The following is a 20,891-nucleotide window of genomic DNA, read 5'->3' as shown; positions in this document are numbered from 1 at the left end:
TGACTGATGTGAGTTTCATATTCATAATGTGATACAGAACTTTTTGTTTCTGCATTGCTTACTCGCATGCAATGAGAAGTGAAAACAAACAGTCATGTAACTATTTTTGTTTGCTGTATCTTAAGAAAGAAGATGGGATTTAACTTCTGAAATAAAAAAGAATCACAGTTGCACATACACAGAAAAGAGAAAACACAGTATTTAGTTTCATATTGGCAGTTTCCACAAAGACTAATTGAATATGAGATGAATTTGTCCTTTTGCTATTCTGTAACATCCTTGCAAGGCTTGTGTACTGGTGTTGGCTAATCTTGGCCATCTTGGCTAGATAGAAGACTTCAGTTTACTTAGAAATCCACTCAAAAGACTTTTAATATTTCCACTTGATTAAAATAGATGTTGGCAAATTCACTGTTAGTAAAAAGACAATTTATCAACTCTGGGCAATTTATTCTCTTCTGGGCAATGAAGCTCTCATATTTTGGATTGTAAAAGAGGTAGCTTAGGGAATGAAACATTTTTAAGCAGCGTGATTGGGACAAGAATGAAATATTGCAGTGTTAAAAAGTCTTTGAACCTTGGGATAAGACAAGATGAGAAAGCCAAGCTTTCTTGCACCTTACTAAAAAGAAGACTATAATGCTAAATCACAAAAGTCATAGTAGCTACAATGGGTTTCTCTTAAGAAAAATTGGAGGTATTCAACCCCGATGAAATACTATCTCACGATGGCTTTCCTGGTGAAAACAATAATGTATTTATAACTGGTGTGTTTTACAAGCAGTTTTAGATGATAAGATTCAATCTCTTTATAACAAGACCATCTCAAGGTTACATAAACTGTGCTGTATTTTACCTTTGAGTAAAGAACTCTGATATAAAATTCAGCTTTTCCTGTGTTCCTCTTTATCCCATTCACTGTTAAACCAGCGCTGCTGCAAGTGAGAAGACTTCATTAAAACACATTTTTCATTCTGAGAATCTTGCTTGAGGTGTTTGAGAACCACAGACAGGGTTGGTGAACACCTTTAACTCTTTAGGTTCATGTATTCACTTCCTAAGATCACAAGTTCAAGGTAGCATTTATTATAGAAGTGTTGCAATCAGGTATCCAGAAAAATATGGAGAGAAATCAAAGTAACGGTCATAAATTGACATGTTTTAGATTTATCTTTCTGAAGTGTTTGGTAGCTTTCAGTTTCTCAAAGATAACAGTACTTCATTGAAATTTAAAGAAAATATATTTAAGAAGAATGAAAATTTATTATTGGTCTAGGTTCTGTTAAGCAACAGGAGAAAGGAAGCACATGTACCAGAGGCACACCAGAGTTACTCTCATGTGATAGTCAATGAAAAAAAAAAAGATTCAGTAAGCCTTTATCACTTCAAATTGTATTACACTGTTTGTAGTGTTATCTTTTTCTGGGCAGTTCTAACATCTTTCCCCTTTAAGAAAACCTGTCTGGTACCAGGTATAATTTCTGTTCTGTGCTGTATTTGAAGGCCTTGTTTTGCACAGTATTTCTTGATGAAGTGTCAAAGAACCAAACTAGACTGATGTGCTTTGCAACACATTGGCAAGATGCTTCACTAGGTAGCTAGATTGTGAAGGGGACTCTTGTTACATGCTCTTTGGCATCAGAGGCAGCAACAGCATTTGACTCTTCTTCCCTGTACAGGTTCTTTAATAAAATGGAATATATAGGCAAAATGTTAGACAAGATGTTGAATGATTGGGGAATTTTACTCTGGTGTCGGTTACTGAGTTTCTCAGACATCTTAGGCAAGCTGATGTTTAACCCAACTTCTGTCAAGTAGAGAGAATAATATTTACCTACTAAACTGACAGTATCCTGTAAAGGAGAATGAGCAGGAAATATTTATAAAAGGTGCTCAAGAGCAATGGGCTATCATAATTCTTACTTCTCTAAATTTAGTTGATTTTTTTTTTTAAGATTATTTCACACAAATATTTGTCCTCTTCTCCTGCACCAAACAAAGTGTGACCAGCAGGTCGAGAAAGGTGATTTTTTCCTCTCTACTCCACTTTCATGAGACCCCACCTAGAGTGCTGCATCCAGCTGTGGGGCCGCCTGCATAAGAAGGACGTGGACCTGTTGGGGTGAGTCCAAAGGAGGCCACAAAGATGAGTAGGGAGCTGGAGCACCTCTCTTAATGAACACAGGCTGAGTTAGGGTTGTTCAGCTTGGAGAAGGGCAGGCTCCAGGGAGACCTTATAAGCACCTTCCAGTACCTACAAAGGGCCTAAAGGAAGTCAGAGAGAGGCTTTTTACAAGAGGACAAGGGGCAACGGCTTTAAACTGACAGAGGGCAGGTTTAGATTAGATATTAGGATGAAATTCTTTGTGAGGGTGGTGAGACACTGGAACTGGTTGCCCAAAGAAGTTGTGGAAGCCTCATCCCTGTCAGAATGTTCAAGACCAGGTTGAATGGGGCACTGAGCAACCTTATCTAGTGGAAGGCAGCCTGGTCCATGCCAGAGAGACTGGAATGAGATGATCTTTAGGGTCCCTTCCAACCCAAACCATTTTATCATTCTGTGATTCTGCTATTGAAACTGTACAGTTTCAAGAGAGTCTGAGAGAGTCATACTGCTATGTATCACATGTATATTCATAAATTTTGTTCTGAGGCATTTTCAGTCTCAGTTTATTAAAGAATGCAAATACACGCAGTAAAAACCAAAGATGCATAATAGTGTATTAATAAATCATAAGAGAAATCATAAATGATGAATGCCACAATGAATTGTTAAAGAAGTATTTCTGTCAAACCACTGCATGGATTTAGAGTATGGTTTCCTGGCTATCCTAGCACTGTATGAGAGCAAGTGTGGGGTAGGGTTATCATATGCTGGACCATGGCTCTTCTAGTGACTATTGAGCACATGGATGAGGAAAACAACCAGAAAGCATGCCTGATGCATTCAAGAAGCACTGAACTCATTCCATGAGCATATTGTGATTGTATGGACCAAATTCTATGTGCAAATAATTCAGAAAATATTGGAACTTTTTCACTTCTGCTCAGAATTCACAATATAGTTTTCCTGTATATTTTCAATCAGAGAGCAGATAGGTGACTATTGTACACTTGCAAAACCAATATGTAACATATTCACAATCTAGTTGACACCTTTCATCATGACAGAACCACTGCACATCCAGAAAATTTGAACAAAGGGCAGTGTTTACAGGTGACAAAATACCAAAAGAGGTATATAGGCTTGGGGGAAACCCAATAGTTTTAAGATCATAGAATCATATGATAGATCATAGATCATTGCAGAATCAAGATAGATGGATATTGAGTATATCTTTGTGAAAAATAGATGTGGAAGTTTGGTGGGTGCAAAGCTTAATAAATTAGATTTTCAGAAAGGTACTTTGCTATTTCTCATGAGCAAGTATGCCTCATATGAACTGTATATTTAAATGATGTAGTTATATTCAGTACTAAATACTGCTGCTTTTGCAACTGATGAACTGAAGTGAAGCTTGTACTAACAAGGTTAGCTCTTGCATAGCACCTTTCATGTTAAGAGAATTTCATAAACATTTAATAAAGTTCAAGCTATAAATATAGTCCCAAAATACTTGGGGACTTTAAAATAAACATTTATCTCACCTATAAAACATCCTTGTAAAACTACAGAAGAGGCTACCAGTCCAAATACAATGTTGAAATATTTATTTATGGGAAATACTATATGACATGAAAAAATATTATTTTGCCAATATCTTGCTGGACTCAGACCCATGTCAGATGTACAGCCCTGAGAGGTGAGTGGATAATCATTCCTGTGTCTTTAAGTCAGGAAAGCTGTAGCAAATCTAGAAACAAATCAGCTCTGTATATGCTAAGAGACTTGAATATCTTTATCATGTGATTGAAGAAACTTTAAAATTTCTGATTGTGTAAAGTGTATTCAGCACCAAGACATGAAATTCACGTGAATATGTAAAAAAAGAAACAGAACCAGGATGATTATATTATGGGTATTATTGTAGACAATGAAAAATAAGGGAAGGAATTTGTAAGAACATTTGACTTTTCAGATCTTCTAATCCAAATACACTTCAAGATTGATTCACAAAGCAAAAATCATCCATACTTGTTATCTGATTGTAAAAGTGGAAGGTGACTACATAATGGACTGTAAAGCATGTTCTGTTTACTCAAAGAACACAGACAAGTGGTAACATGAGAACATTCATATCCTAATTTTTATAGGTAGTTTCTATTGATTATTAGGCTAGGTTAATCTCAATGACCTGTAAGTATTTTCACGAAACATGAAAAGCTATTTAGTTTAATATTTCTTTTTCCAGCAGGATTTTTAACTCTGAACAGGAGCTAAACAAGTTTGTTGTTGGTGACTAGGAAATCAAAGAAGGTAGAATCTTCTAGGTGCAAGTAAAGCTAAGTTACTATTCTGTTTACTCTTTAATGCAGCTCATGATGCAGAATAAACACTGCCAGCCCAAGAGTACAGTCTCTTCCTTTTTAACTGGCAGTTTTGAACTAATTTTCAGATCTTTATCAATAAGGCCAATAAGTATTGAAAAGGAAAATCTTAGAAAATGAAATGAGAAACATTAATCAGACACAGAAGCTACAGCCATATTTCTGTAATAATTAACTCTTTTTGTCATGACCACAGACCTTAGATCTGAATGACAGCGTGCTCAAAAAATGAGGCAGTGTTACTTCAGCTTTAAAATTATTTTAATAGATTTTGTAGAACTCTTTTCCCTGGATGTAACCTCTCCTGGTGCTATTTTCTCCTGTGTATTAGTTCTATTGAAGCTGCCAAGCTATAACTAGCGAGTACATCTCTTCCCTTTTCTTCTCTATTTGTACTGTTACTGTGATACCTCTACAGAGAAGATCTCTGAATCTAAAAAGAATCAAAAATAAATATTACACGAATACTAGTGAACAAATGGAAATTAACCAACATTGACTTTCTGATAGTAGGCATTACCCAATTCCCTGAAAGACTATAATAGACTCATATTTCAGTCATCTTGATGATTGTCTTCCTTATGCAGACATGAACAACTAACAAGATTACACCAGTACTGAAAGAAAGCTGAAGTGCTTTTGATTTAGTGCACCCTGCAAACACAGCATTACATACTGCTGTCATATATCAGCATTAAAAGGCATTTTTCCATGTAGAAAATACTTTTACATATCTTTCAAAGTACAGCTATTGAGGAACATCTTCTGAATGGGAACGTTAATACTTGTCTTCTTGTTTTATTCTTTTGTCTTTATTAAGCACTTTAAAATAATGTAGTATGACTGTATATAATGCTGAATGCTAAAACATTCTCTATGAGACAGTTTGAAGTATAACAATGAGGTTTTATAACACAGTGTCTTAATGACCTCCGTATTTTTTAAGCTAATTTTTTGTTACAGAAAATTTGCTGCCGTGTGAAAATATGACTTGTCCTTGCCTGTCCTATATGTTTCCCATTTGGGACTTCACAGAGAAGAGGATATCAACTTCTTATTTAAACAATGGGCTCAATATTTCTTTGTTTTCAGGGTCAGAAGCAGCACAATGCATTTTTTGTTGTTGTTGGTGTTTTTTTTTTTCTTTTTTTTTAATTTTAGGTAGACATTGAAACAGAAATTTTCTTTTTAATGGCAGGACCTGATAAAATCAAAGCTTAGCTGACCATATTTTAAGCTTATTTGAGCGTATTTTAATTTTTTTTTTTCCAGGTGTTAGTCTGTCACTAGATGAAGCTTGTTTGAGAGCAATGGGACTTCCAGGGACTGCTGAGAGTCTTACAGGACTGAAGACATGAAGTGTAAAACTTTTATAAAGTTATCAAATAATTACATAAATCTATTTAGCTAAACATATTTACTTACAAAGTAACCCAAAATCTTCAAATGGTTAAGGAAATCTATGTATGTCCTGAAATTAAAGTAGTAGCATATTTCTTCAGTAAAATTGTGCCGATTTCATGGAAATAGTATTTATTGGATATTACCATCAAATAAAACTGCTTCACCAAACTTGAATATATGCAATAAGTTAGAAAACTCACTATCTCTAATCTATAATTTATTTTTTCATGAATCTAGAAACTAAAAAAGAGAAAGCATTTTTATTTTCATTTTATTTTCATTTTCCATTCATTATTTTCCATGAAAATATTAAGAAATGGTATACAGATCTTAAACCTCAGGAGCCTCTTACTGCCAGTCAGTATATAATCACTTTCATATTTGTGGGTAATGCATCATCAGAGTAACACTTAGAAGCATATAGATTTACTGACAGGGCTTTACTAAACCTTAAACCTCAACTTAGTGATATAAAGTTTATCAAAGAAGACATTAAAAACTGACTTTTTTAGCAAATGTTAATAAAAGAATATGTATTAAAAGTTGTAACCCTTTAATATTCACTAAGCGGTGTTTTTTCAGAAGAGAGAAAATGTTATCCTTCAAAATTCTGGTGAATGCACTTCTGGCAACACTAAGATGCTAACAAACATTTATATGCAAGATAATGAAACATCAAGGGTTACATTTGTAATAAGGTCTTAGATTATTGTGTGGTTTTTAGTCACATAAAAGATATTTTCTGTTATCTGTTCATGGCACGGCAACAAAACAAGTAGATTTTGTGCTTGATGCTATCTCATCTTCCTCACGATATTTATGAAAAAAGTATCTTTCATTATTATCCATTTAGACTGGTTTGGTAGCTGTCAAATATTTTGATGCAGATAAAGAAAAGCACAAAAGCTGTAAGAATTTCTGAAGTGCATGGAGTGGAAATGAAGCAGCTACATCCATAGTTTCGTTCTATGATTACAGTACCTACTGACATAACTGTCAGGAGTAAAGAAGAAAGGAAGAAAAGTTCCTTATGCATACATTCATACTGAAGTTTAACCTTCAGTTTCATGGTAAATATTTTTTTCCATAATAAGCAAAATAAGCAAACTTTAGTTTCTAGAAAATCCACATTGTGTAATTAGACCCCCTAGTGTTTAAAAGCATGTGAACTGCAGTTGAAACTGCTTAGGTAGATGGGGAAAAGCTTAATTTAGAAATGTCTGTGTCCCTTATGGTTCTCTGTGTTTGTGCCTGTTGAGCATATTCCAACCCGATTCACTTAAACTAGACATTTAGTCTTAGTGTTCTGCCCAGGTTTCCCAGGTTCCTCTCTCAACATTGCTTGTAGGAAAGTTTGGTGCATCACCCAAACTTCTCTCAAATCTGGTCAGTAATATTTTAACCAAAAAGCCATTTGGCAAAGGTAGATGGAACAGATTGCACACACGTGTACACACAATGTGATGACACAAATTAAATTTCATTAGCAAAATCAACCTATAAAAACATGATCCAAATTTCTAGGGCCATCCATTCAATTCTTGCTGGTTAGGCAGAGAAAAAAGAGTGGAGTTGTGACCATGCCTGTGAACAGGCAGACAGACTTGCCTGTCCTCAACCAGTAGCTGGATCTTACATTAAACACTTTTTTATGATCTAAAAACATATTTTGATTTTGAGGAATTGTGGCAAGATGGTACGACCTTCATGGTGATTCTGCACTGCCTACTCTGGTACTCTCACAAAACAAAAATAGCACAGAATCAGTGAGACAAAATTAACTCCTTGGGAGCTCTACCTTGCCTGTGTTATGTGAGATGTAGCTCACGCTTAGGAGACAACAGGATGGTTTTTTTAAGGATTTAATCAGTGTCATGGTTCTGGCTGCGAGAGACAATTTTCTTCTTAGTAACTGGCACAGTGCTCTGTTTTGGATTTAGTATGAGGATAATGCTGACAAACATGCAGATGTATTGGTTGCTAAGTGGTGCTCACCCTAAGTCATGGACTTTTCAGTTTCCCAGGCTCTGCTAATGAGTAGGAGCACAGAAAGCTGCAAGGGAGCACGGCCAGGAGAGCTTACATAATCTGGACAAAGGGATATTCCATAGCATAGAATGTCATGTCCACTATATAAACTGAGGGGTGTTACTAGGAAGAGGGAGTGATCACAGCACAGGAACAGGTTTGGCATCAGTCAACAAGAAATTGTATTGTAAAATACTCATTTTTCTTGGGTCTTCTCTCTCTCTCTTTTGCTCATTTTCTCTCCCTCTCCCTCTCCTTTTAATTACAATTGCTATTAGTATCACTATTATTATTACTATTATATTATTTTATTTTGTTTCAGTTATGAAACTGTTCTTATCTTGACCTACAAGTTTTACTTTTTTTTCTCCTGATTCTCCCTGTCATCTAACTGAGAGGACAGGAAGGACCTGAGCAAGCTGTTGTATAGTACTTAGTTGCCAGCTGGGGTTAAACCATGACAATCAGAGAGACAGGAAATCTTTTTGGTACTATTGCAGGCATCAAAAGCTCACTCCAATGGAAAAATGCCTAGGATAGAAGCCTGTAAGCTTTAACGTTCTTAACGTTCATAGTTTTCTAGATATACTGACTAGTTTTTCACACTGTGTAAACTGCAGTTTCCTTTGCTTACTTGATATTGTAGATGTAAAGAAGAGAGAAAATGGACAACATAATGTATCTGGAAATTGCTATCATATACAAAACTTATTTTTTAATGTTTGTTTGGAAATCTGAAAGGAGGCTGCAGTCTGCATCCTCTCCTAACAAAATTTATCAAAATAAATGAGCTAGCCTCTGAAAGTTCTGCAGAATGACCATGAGCCACAGGCTCTAAGTTTTTGCTCACTTCCAAACCCAGCAACTAACAGCATTAGAGACTAAGCTGCAGCAAAAGATGCCACTCTCCTTTGGTTATAGTTTTTCGTTCTTAACCCACCTACAAACCCAGTGAAACTAAACTTTTCTGAATAGAAAAAAAATGGTAGAGATGCGAGCCCATACCACACAGGAGTTCTTTTATTTAGAAAGTAGGTTTCTGCGTAATTGGTAGGATTCATTTAGAAAGTGGAACATTTTCAAAGATGGATACTGAGATTAGGAAAAAATGCAAAGCTGTGAAAAGAAGAACTTCTCTTCCCATTTAATAAACATTCTTCATTTATTATTAGTAGTATACTCAACAGGCTGTCTGAAGCAGAACATACCTTCTTATGACAGCTTCTAAGATATTAAATGAGGAGTAGTTACTGCAATTTCCATAATTAAAAACATACTACCTTAATGTAAAATTGGCAACTCTTTAAATAAAAAAACTTATGCCTGAAAATACACCCAAAATACCTTAAAGACAATTTCACCATGTGCTACAGTAAAAGATTTATTCAACTGTCAAGGAAAACCAGACTTACCTAAGATAAATCTAATACAAGTCCACCCTGATATCAAGAAGAAGAAGAAACTCTGAGCTTTCTATGTACTATAAATATCAACTAAATAATCATACAATTTAGGTACTTTATTACAGATAGATTTTTATTTTACAGTATATTTCTGCACTTTAGATGGCCTGAACTAGCCACTTTTAGTAAATACCTCCTAGAGTTTTTTTTGTGCCATGCTCATTAATTTTGTGTTCAGTAACACCCATACCACCCATAAAGCTCAATAAATGCTTTGAAAATACGTGGCCCCACACTTATTAACACTCTCTGTCATAAACAAAGTATTTGGAATTCAATGACCCATTGGTTTTTGATTCATACATCTGGTTCCTGATCTTTCCCTTACTGTGATTTTATTGTTATTTCAATACAATTTATGGAGTGTTCCTCCTATTTTTTTTCCCAAAGCTTTATCTCTTTTCTGGGTTTGCCCTTCTCTATTGATCCCATTACCCTTTACAAGCTGAAAGCATCATCCAAATTCTAACATGTGACAGGTAATAGATAAGTACAATGACCTTCTCATTTATCTTATTAATTTTGAGGGCATTCAGAATTCATCAAACAACACACTACGCTGACTGGGGTTAATGGTCTTTGCTATTTCTTGCTATTTCTTACTATTTCTGCTACTATGAAAAAAATCTTAAATGCTATCAAACACTAACCAGAAAATATTTTCCTCACCTGCCAACACATCAAAACCAACCAATTCACGTGCTTTTCTCCTCTCCCCTGCCCAAGTCAAAAGAAAATAGCCTTGCAGTTATTTCTCTTTTGTATGCTTAAGGCCACCTTAAGTGTTAGAAGATAACTGCTTTATAGTCGCCCCTATACTACCTGTGAATTGCAGGAACTTTTTACTCTTTAAAATTTAGTTTATTCATTAACGTCTCTCATTAGTGATATGTGGGAATGTACAAATTTCCTTGCAAACGTTCATCTTTCAAATTACCCACCAGTTTCTCAGTTTGTGTATTCACTAGTATTACATTAAAAGGTAAAAGATTATTAAATTGTTAGCTGAACATACTTACCTTTTTTGTCTGATGAAAATGACTCTTAATAGGTGTGAATATATAATTTCAGGTAAATGCTAAACATTGGCTGCCCAGCTTAAGGTATTTTGTGGCTGAATCCAATATTGGTACTAGAGAATGTACATGTGAGGTGCCTGGCACTAGAACTGAGTTCAGAATCCAGACCATTTGAGGGTAAGGGCACTAGACAGGGAGGAAGGGAATCTTGAGTCTGAGTCCAGGGTTATATTTGTGGATTTTTTAACAGATGATCAATTATGTAAGACAAATAACAGTCAAAACACTCTGGAATTACAACCCAGGACCGCCTCTTTCTAAATGGTTGCCCTAAATGTTAGCTACACCAGCAGTGGTCTTGAAAAAGGGCAGCTCTTTGTGACTCATTACATCCTGAACTTTTTGCCCTCTTTCCTCTGTCTTTCCACATGCCAGCTGATATTGCTGTCTATCGCTGGCTGATTTTCTCTGAGAAAACATATCCTTATGCTGACCTAAACATAGGAACTGTTTCCTGAGTTAACATGGTAACCACCAGACTCTGATGTAACTTTGAAGTTGTGCTGTTTTGCATAGGAGGTTGGGCTAGATGGCCTCTAGAGGTCTCTTTCACATTATATTTTTGTATGGTTCTAGGGTTACTTGAAAGAGGGACTGTGACTTCTTTTGTAGCTGTTTTAAGGCAACTGTAACTGTATGTGGGAAAGGTATTATTTCAGACTGTGCATATCAAATGGATCAGAGGATTCTCACAGTTCTCTGGGTCTTGGTGGGGCTTAGCTTCTTGCAGTTCATAGTGAGACTGTTCTGGTAGGTGTCAAAACTGTTGGTTTCAGCAGAGTAACCTACCAAGTTTAGAAACTTCCAAGGTCAATCCACCAGGAAGTGGGAGTTTGGGGGTTTATAGCTCTAGTCTAGAGAAATGAGACTTATCCAAATGCTGCCGACGTCTTGGTTTCAATCAGCTTTACTCGCATTATAGGGCGTCAGTTTTTACACCCTCAACACTCTTAACAAATTATTTGCAGAACAAATTACAATGCAGTCTGAAAGCCTGTGTCTGCCTATTTTCCCCCAGTTATTAGCATCAAAAGAGGAATGTTGCTTTGGTTAATGATCTATTATTAACAAGAGTCATATGCTCCATTCCATGTTAGCATCAAGGCAGTAACAACAAAGAGATCACACAAAACATTGATTACTCAAAAGTGTAATTCATAGAAGATACTGGATACTTTTCTCCAACTCAGCAAAATCAGGGAATCCATTTTTCAGAAGAGTAGATCTTGGGGGAAGGACATGGACTAATTAAGGATGCATCCAGGTTACATGCTTCAAAGCAGCTGGGCTTTCCGACTGCTCCATTTCTACCATATGTTGTGAAATCTTCTCGAAACACTGCAGCAGTTCAGATGCCTTAGCCCATTCAGCTGTCACAAAAAGAAGAGACTCTACTCTAAGGAAGGAATATTTTATCTTTCACAGTTGTTGTGAAACTTATTACTTGATGCAACAGAAGTAATTACAATGAAAATACTATGTTTTCTTCTGAAACTGAACAAAACAGTGGGGTCTATTTTCTGCTTCCATGCACTTTGTAGAGCTACTTGCTCTGGTGCAAAAGATACTACTCTCCAGTTTTGGTGACACTTTGCACAGGTTTAAATAGCTACCATGAGACCAGGGTATTTTTATTAGTTTTACCACGATTTCTCTGTTTTTCTTCTTTTCACACACAGTGTACCACAACTTCTAAATGACAATGAAACTAAACACATTTATACTATTTCTATATTACATCTATATTAATTACAGTCTAATTATATAATGACAATTAAAGATGAAATTTTATTGCATTAGGCTGCTAAGTATTATGGTAGAGAAAAAGAATAATTCCTGAATAAACTGTCAATTGACAAATAATAGGGAAAAGAAGATTGTCACTATAGAGGAAATTTGAACTTTCTATACAATAACAAGGAAATGTTGGCTCTGCTTACCCCCCAATTTCATTATTATATGCAATGCCTTACTGTGTAATTGGAAGACATTAAAATTGTTTTCCCTTAATTCAGAATTTTCTGCTTCACGTCAGCTTGTGTTCCAAAATGAACAGCCTTGAAATGTTGTGTGTATGTGAGTTATTGCATGATGTAAACAGTGCAGTGTGTCAGCTGAATCAGACTGCTGAAAACGTATAGATCAATAACTGAGTTTATTTTTAGGTCTTATATTGCCCCTCTCTGTTCTCAATGCTGCTAGTCATCTTTCAGCCTGAAAACCTGAAGGTCAGTTTGAAGTCATGATCATACAATAGTTCTTTTTATATCAACAGCTTTATTGGCCTTGTGGGGATACTGCTACTTATTTCTTAATCTTTTGGGGAACTGAATGGAGTGTGGCCAGATTACAAATCATGCAGTGATACTGCAAGGTCTATCACTTCATACGTGACCCCCCCACCGCCCTTCACTGACAGCTCTATTTTCAGAACATTTGTCGGTGTTCAGCATGTCTGCAAAACAGATCATACTCTTCTGTGTATCGTGTCAAGGTACATGCTTATTATTTCATCAGCCATATGACCGGTTTGGGTATATATGTTTCCTCCAGGTGGGTAGATAATGAAACTGTCTTGAACAGTATTATTGGCAAGAAGTTTAAAGATCAGAGAGTTTTACCTTCCTGTAATGCAGTTATTGAGACAAATCATAAACAACAGATACATATTAGGTCTTTCAACCACATGCTATATCCCATCAGACTGATGAATTTCAAGGGGATGAATAAATCTCTGGACACTACTGATCCAGAGAAACAAAACAGTTTTTCTTAAACAACACAGTAAAGAGACCAGTAATTTACCCTTTTATTAACTGGGACAGATTTGTTTGTTGACAGTGTTAAGTTATAGGTATTCAGGAATTCTCTCTTTTCTTTAAAAACAAGCATAGATACTGACTACTCTAGTCTTTGTGCTACTCACAACTTTAGAGCCATACATCAGTGGGAACTGGATGTGTAAGAAGCTTTGCAATAAATCAGTATTCAAACAAAAGATAAAATCAGTTACTGTTGCGCTTTTGCACACTGCAATTTTAAGGCCAGACGTCACCTTTACGAATTCATAAAAAATGCTAAGGGACAGATGTCAAATTTTTGCCCTACTGCTTTCTTTAATAAAAGTCTACTTTTTGTGCCTCTAGGAAAACTTGTCTCTTTCTAACAATCAGTGCCAGGACCCCAACTGAACCTGTCAGTGCAGAAGAGTGCAGAAATCGGACTGCACCCCTGAACAGACTGTCAAAAAAAAAAAAAAAAGAGTAATGGGAAAAAGTAAAGTGAGACTCCTCTAGAAGAGAGTGAGTTTAGCCCATCTGGAAATTATGATGAGAAACATTAAGAATCCAAAATTTTTAGTAAAGTGGAAAGGAAATGTAAATTTAATTTAGTGACCAATATATGCAGTGGAATATAACAATGCCAACTTATCAATAAGAAGCTACTGCTAGGCTATTTCTCTGAGTAAAAGTCAATGTTACGGAGAAACAGGCATCCAGAAGATGTTATGCTACTCTGCATTATACAAGGAGTTTTGATCAGTGAAGTCCCAGGTGAAAAAGCAGGCAAAGCAATCAGAGAATCTACTTATTCAGGACCGTCACGTGTGCAGCACTTCACTGTAAGCTATATTTTAAGGCAATTTTCATCTCTGCATAATGTCCTGGACATTCTTGTTAAGTAGTAAGACAGTATTGAAAGGTTCTTAGCAGTAGAATTTATAACACAACTCTTCTTGAAGAGATTCATTTATTTGTATTATTTAAAAGATAAGATGTTGTGGATTTTATGTATCTATTTATTAAATTCTGTACTGAAATCTTATTTTCTCCACCTGAATTTCAAAGTTTATATTTTTCACTCAAAGTATAAACCACTGTCCCACAATATCTTCTTTTCCTTCTGAAATTATTTTTAAATTTTATTTTTCTGTCTTCTACTAATTTATTCCACTAAAATATTTCTACTAAATTATTTCACTCCTCTTTCAATGCTCAAAGTGCATAACTTCCTCTAAACACAGTGGCCATGACTCTTTTATTTACTTTTTTCATTATTCTTCCTCTACCCTTTTAAGGTAGCTACGTGTTATCCCTTCCTTCCTTTTTCACTGTCTTCATGACCTGAATTACCTCTTCAGCTTGTGGATATTATAGAAGTCATACAGGTGTTATCTCTGGAAAGAACTTGTTATATCTTGTGGTACTGATACTTGGTTTGATATTATTGATGCATGAGAGAGAATCCAGAGTGCAGTAATCCAACAGGGAAGCTCTCTCATATCTTACTATGGTGCATAATAGAATCCATGTCCCTGTATTTTGAGAAGCACAGTGAGGAGCCACCATAGTGAAAATGTCAGGTTATAACAGCAGGACCAAATTTCTTAGCAAGACTGAGGAAAGGGAGAAAGATAATAAGGATTACAAAGGGAGAGATGGATGGATGGATGTTTGAATGGTGCAATATACATCTGGAAATAGCCTTCCTTGTCATCAAATCCTGCAATCCCAGAAGCATACATGTTATCTATCCCATTACGACATTTTTTCAGTCTCTTTTTAACAACATTTAGAATTCCTGTCCTAACTTCTTTTATTAGAGGATTGTTTCAGAATGCCACGACTGAGTAAGGGTGATCTTTAAACTTACCATGGCCATTTTATACTCATGAGTATATCCCTATCTCACCTAATGCTTCTACCATATTCTATCTCAACACTATACTCAAACCTTCCAAAACCACTTTTGCACTATTCTGCAATACAAAATAGATCTCTGGCCTATGAAAAGATTTCCAAAGAAATTTATAGGCAGACATGCAGTGGAACTTTCAAAGTGCTGACTCTTATGAAACATACTGAAATCTCTGGGATAGAAACATAAACAGGACTAAAACGATCCACTTTAATTTTCTAACTATCTATTTCTAATCTAATTCTTGAATAACTAGTTAACTAGATCTCTTACCAATGTAATATTATAGACCGACATTTATTTATACCTCCTAGGAGTTTCTCTCTGTACCTAACTGTAGAGTTTAGGATGCAGCAGTAACTAAAAACTTTGATAAGTGAATGTAATAAGAGAAAAAGCACCAGCTGCAGGGAATTATTTCCAATTATAATGAGTGGTATGTCATCAAACTTTGCTATGCAAATTGTGCTCTGCAAATCGGTTGAGATCATTCTAGAAAAGGACATAAACCAATGTCAAATTAAATTGGAAGGCTTTTGCAAAGTATAAAGATTTTATAGAGCACTTCAAATTTAATTTTGTGTTTAGTTGCTATCAATTTTCCTGGAAAGTTTAGCTGATCCAAGCCATTTCCATGGGATTTTTCATAATATCTAAATTATTTGGAGAATAAGCACATATTTTTTAAAAAAATTCCTGCCTCACTCCCCATAACAGTGTCACTAGTACACAGAAACTCGGCACCCTAGCACTAATTAGTCAGTCAGAATTTTAAAAAAAATATCAAAAAATCTAGCTTGCCTCATGCTTACATAACTCATAAAAACTGGTCATTTTTATATAACTTGACTTTTTTGCTATATTAGCTGTGAAAAGATTTCTATGTATAACTACTATGAATAATTTAAAACATATCAAAATGGATCCAGAAGAGATTAAATCTTAGAAAGGACAATGGTTGCAGTTTCAAGTTAGCTATCAACAACTAAATATATGAAAGATAAAAATGCAATTACTTTTTAGGCACTAACTGATCTCAAAATAGAATTGATAGAACCTTTATCTCTATTTCTGTAGGAGGGTGTACAATACATTTCTTTATATATCTGTCAAAGGGAGTAGGAGAATGGACAATAGCTGGCACAGCACCAATGTAGAGAAGCTGCAGTCTGGTCTACAGAATGCAGGTCTGCAGTTAGGGACTAGTTTAGGGGTGGACTTCTCAGTGCTGGGTTAACGGTCGGACTCGAGGATCTTAAAGGTCTTTTCCAACCTAAACAATTCTATCATTCTATGATTCTAAGTAAAAAGCTATTCTTGGTAAGGTCTTCTTACGGAATATCTATTGGCATTCTGATACAAAGCACTTCTAACCTCTGTCAGTATATGGGCATTTAAGGGCCAACTCTCTGCTTACTACATTGTAAAAGTTATTTGGAATACTATCATCTCCTGATTTTTTTTCAGTATGTTGCACATTGGTAGCCTGTCCTAGTCAATCTCCAAATGAGACTATAACACAAATGTAATAATTATACTGAATTTAGCTGAGAAATTCTGTTTACTTCAGAGGGCACTGAAGTCAAGCACTATTTGTCTTATAGTGAAGGAATATGCTATCTTGAATTATTTTCACTTTGTTTCAATTTTAAACCTCATTCACAAGTCTGACAGAATATATCATACATCCAGTCCAAAGGTATCTGCTTTTCATTTTGACAGCCTTTTTGATGTACAGGTATGGAAAAGACACCCACAAGAAAAAGCATTATGAAAAGCCAAAGAACTAGATGATAAATTGCAAGATGTAATTATGATGCTTAGACCAGTGGCACAATCACTTACCATTTTTTATCATGTTGTGCCTTACACTAATCAGCGATTCATAATGCTGAGAAAAATTAAGAATGAAACTAAAATTTATGAATGACAGTAATCACTGAAATTAATGGAATTATTTGGGGCACTTGATGTACACTGTGCTTTCTTTTCTATTAAAAAATAGAGAGTTGAAAAGTTTTGTTTCTTAGCAGTATCATCTAATTCTGTAAACTACCTCGTGCAAGCGAATTGAAGGTAAATTAATCAACGGCTCATAGCCTTCAAATTATCTTGGAGATAGTCAAATCATTCATGGAAAGAGTAATAACCTATTGAATAGATTGATAATGAGATCCACAAAATTGAAAATGAACTAAAATAATGTGTATTACCTTACCTGGGTAACCTTCTCTGTTACGTTGTGCGTTCGATCTTTCACCTTAGGTGCAATAATTGCTTTCTCCGAAGAAGGAGGAGATGAAGATTTTTTTTCACTTTTGATATCTGAAAAGTTCAGTGTGAGTTGAGGAATTTTGTTGATTGTACTGTATTTGTTGAGATTTGAATCTGATGTGGATCCCAACAGACTGGACTTGATATGATTGAAAGGCCCTGAAAAATCAGAATACATATTTAGAATTTGATAAATGCAGAAAAATAAATTAACGTTAATGTTTCAGTGTGGTATGTTAAGAGGGTAGTTAAAAATATTTTTTTTATACTACTTGTTAATAGTAAAAAAGATCTACATTTTAAAAATAACTCTATTACTAATGAAATTCTAATCTAGTACTGGCTATAAATATGACATTTCCTTCACATATAGCCCTCAATATTTTTTTATAAGGTACATGGATTGCAAAGTACATGCATCTATCCTTACTTGTTTTCATGTTACTCAAAATACTGATGTGTTCTTACTGTAATTCTGACCGAATATAAGGACTATATTCTCATTTGTTTATAAGAGCAGAAACAGGACACATGATTATATAAGAGTGCCTGGAATTAGCAAAGGCTCTATTATCACATCTGTACCTTGCTTGTGCTTACATGATAGTTCAAAGGAACTGGAAAATTGAGTGGACTCACAAAATAAGTTTCTTCAGTTGTCATTGCTAACAAAATGTTAAAAACTATAGGGATGCTTGTTTAGAATATTAATGGACTATATATAAACTCTATATGCTATTTTAGTGCATCATGGTAGATAAAAATTAAGGAGTTTGCATATTTTGTGAGACACATATCCTTTATCATTATTCTTTTTATATTGGACAGAATTCTTTGAAACAGGAAGCAATATATCAGTGTACTTCTTCTGTACTGTTGTCAGAAGGCTGGTCAGGAAGTCAAAAGTATTCATTGCAAATAAAATTTGCTTTTGAGAATAATACTGGAAAAAAGAACTATAAAGATGTTTAGACAGTGAGAGCTACATACAGTTAGGGATTTAAGAAAAAATCCAGGTCTTGTAGTCAGTAGCAATGTACCTAAAGTGTGGGATTGAAGGGCATTTCTGAGATCCACGTGAGAACCTTATTGCATCTTAATTCTATTATGGGCAACAATGTGATGCTTATATCTTCTAGTGCTTTTGAGGGTTTTTTTTTTACTTCCTGTGAGGAAAACAAGAATATGTATGATGAATCAGGAACAGTCAATGGGATAGGATTAGGCCTATGGGGAAAATTGCAAAGTCAACAGTGGAACAGTTGATTTGTATTTGCAATGTGTGAATGAATGAAATTCGAAGCAACCAGCTGCCTGCAGATAGCTGGGGGAAAATGCTTCAGGCTGTGCTGATTTCTTTTTTTTTTTGTAAAATTCTTTAAATAAGGGCTGGTTTTTCATCACATCTGGCTTTGAGCTCTTGCTGAAGAATCAGACTTCAAGGTCTTTTTCTATCTTTCGCATAGTCTGTATGACTCTATTAAAAATAGTGTTTAAAATATATCAGGGCTCACAGTCTTCTCAAAAATCCATGGGGTGACTAATCTGTCTGGTGTGTGCTACATATATGTAGTCAGACTGCAAATTTTCAGCTCTACTTTTCTATTTTAGCAGTAATTTCTGAGTATTTAGTAGGTTTAGACATAAGCAGGGTATCAAGTTGGAGTCATTTGTCAGATGAACAAGATCCTTGGTACCTTAGAAATTTCAAAAGTAAGAGGAAACTAAGACAGCTTAGGCAAATCCACGATTAGGTAGTAGATGAGATTTTATTTTATTAGTAACTTTATAGATGCCTAAATTGCATAGAACTTTTGTTTTGTGGGATTTAGATCTTTTATTGCTTCTATTCAAAAGGGGATTATTCTCCCCTTTCTACCTAATACTCATGCCCTAGAGCATGATACTAGACTTAAGTTCATTGCACATGAGAATAAAACCTTGCTTTTTTTCCCTCTCCTTCTTTTGCTTTAGAAAGTGGTGAAATGTATAATGCACCTTATTGATAATGTTAATTAATCAAAAGACTGTATTAGCTTAAGTACAGCCCAGGCTGACAGCAATTGAGCTGATACTTGACGACTAGTGGAACGTTGCTGTACTCTCATAGCAGGAGGAAGAAAAAGAGGGTCATAACAAATCACAATCACAATTGACACTAATTGGCACCCTGATCGACAGCTTCAACAGAGAGGCCAAGAGTTGAATAAGCAGGGTGAATGACGTGCTTCTGCCTACCCTACAAAGGAGAATCTTTCAGGTTAAGTCTGAGCTCCCCATTTTTATCGTAGAATTCCATTGTCCCTGCTTACACAGCGCATTGAGAAATGATTTCACTCTCCTGAGCTGCCAATCCATCATCTTTCACCAGCAGTAAATACATTTATAAAAGGTATTGTATAGAACAAAAACTGCATGTTTTTTCTCCCAAGACTTTGCCAACATACACATGAAGCAAATGCAATGATTTTGTAGTCCACAAATCGCTCTACAGAATCTAGGTCATGCACTGCATGCAGTTTAGAGAGATTTTACCAGGTACACACACTTTTTGCATCATGCATGAAGTCACAAACCAGTTCTCTGACATGACTACAAATATGACAATTAAACTGAACACTTTAGTACGTGTTCTCAGAAATGGAGGAAGTCACTTATGAATTATGTTAAAGTTGCTTCTAAAAGATGTAGCTCAGTGCTGGTGAAAAGAAACAGTTTCGTAACTGCACTAAATATTATTTAAACATGGAATTGGCAATGAAGTTCATGCATGCACATTTTAATGCTACAGGAAGCTTGAAACCATACCCCCTGCCATCCAGGAACGTGAAACTAGTTTTAAAGAGACAAAAGAGGAATAGATGAAGATACTTCCACAAGGGTCCTGATTACCAATTATGTAATTTTTACAATAGTTAGCTGATAACTAAGCACCTTGTAACAACAGATTGTTTGGTAATGTCCCCATACTTCCTTTTCATCCAGGTAAAACCCCTGGTAGCTTCAACAGAAGTTTTGCCTGCTCGAAGACAATAGCACTGAGTTAAGTAACTATGATATGTTCTACCTCCCTCCCTTCCTTTTTTGAACTCACACATAGTTAAGTCAAAGGGCCATTTAACTATGCCTTCACTTTTTTCAGTGATTGATAGTTAGTGCTTTGAGACAATAGTTATGGGAATAACTATATGTTTAACAAATATAATTTAAGTAATGCACCTGGCCCTAGAGAGGCTGGCATGAGAATGTTGCATTTGAACATTTCATACAGCAGGCAAAGTAACATGCCAAAAAGTGTGGCTGATTGAAACACTGGAAGGTGCAGTCTAGATGTATACTTTACCTTTGACATTGCGACCATTGTCTGGTTCTCAGCATAATAAAAGTGAAGAAAAAAGAGAAAAAAAAGACAACTAAAATCTACACCAGAAAAGCAGAAAATATTGCTTCAGAGTGT

The 20,891-nt window shown here is 35.4% G+C and overlaps 1 protein-coding gene across 3 annotated transcripts in view; it reads right to left on the bottom strand.

The window, feature by feature from the left end:
* The window catches only part of KCNH7 (potassium voltage-gated channel subfamily H member 7), a 220,409-nt gene that overhangs the window by 50,355 nt on the left and 149,163 nt on the right, over positions 1–20,891 (bottom strand). For 2 of the 3 annotated variants that reach the window (XM_032693714.1, XM_032693716.1), the window contains 2 exons: positions 20,243–20,266; positions 17,379–17,593 (listed from right to left, as the gene is read on the bottom strand). In XM_032693714.1, coding sequence (XP_032549605.1) covers positions 17,379–17,593; positions 20,243–20,266 — 239 coding nt within the window. The remainder of the gene's footprint in view (positions 1–17,378; positions 17,594–20,242; positions 20,267–20,891) is intronic. The other variant, XM_032693715.1, reaches the window with a different exon arrangement.

Source organism: Chiroxiphia lanceolata, chromosome 7 (genome assembly GCF_009829145.1).
Source record: "Chiroxiphia lanceolata isolate bChiLan1 chromosome 7, bChiLan1.pri, whole genome shotgun sequence".
NCBI classification, from domain to species: Eukaryota; Metazoa; Chordata; class Aves; order Passeriformes; family Pipridae; genus Chiroxiphia; species Chiroxiphia lanceolata.
The sequence above is the reverse complement of the archived record's forward strand: the minus strand, read 5'-3'. Positions and strand labels throughout refer to the sequence as shown.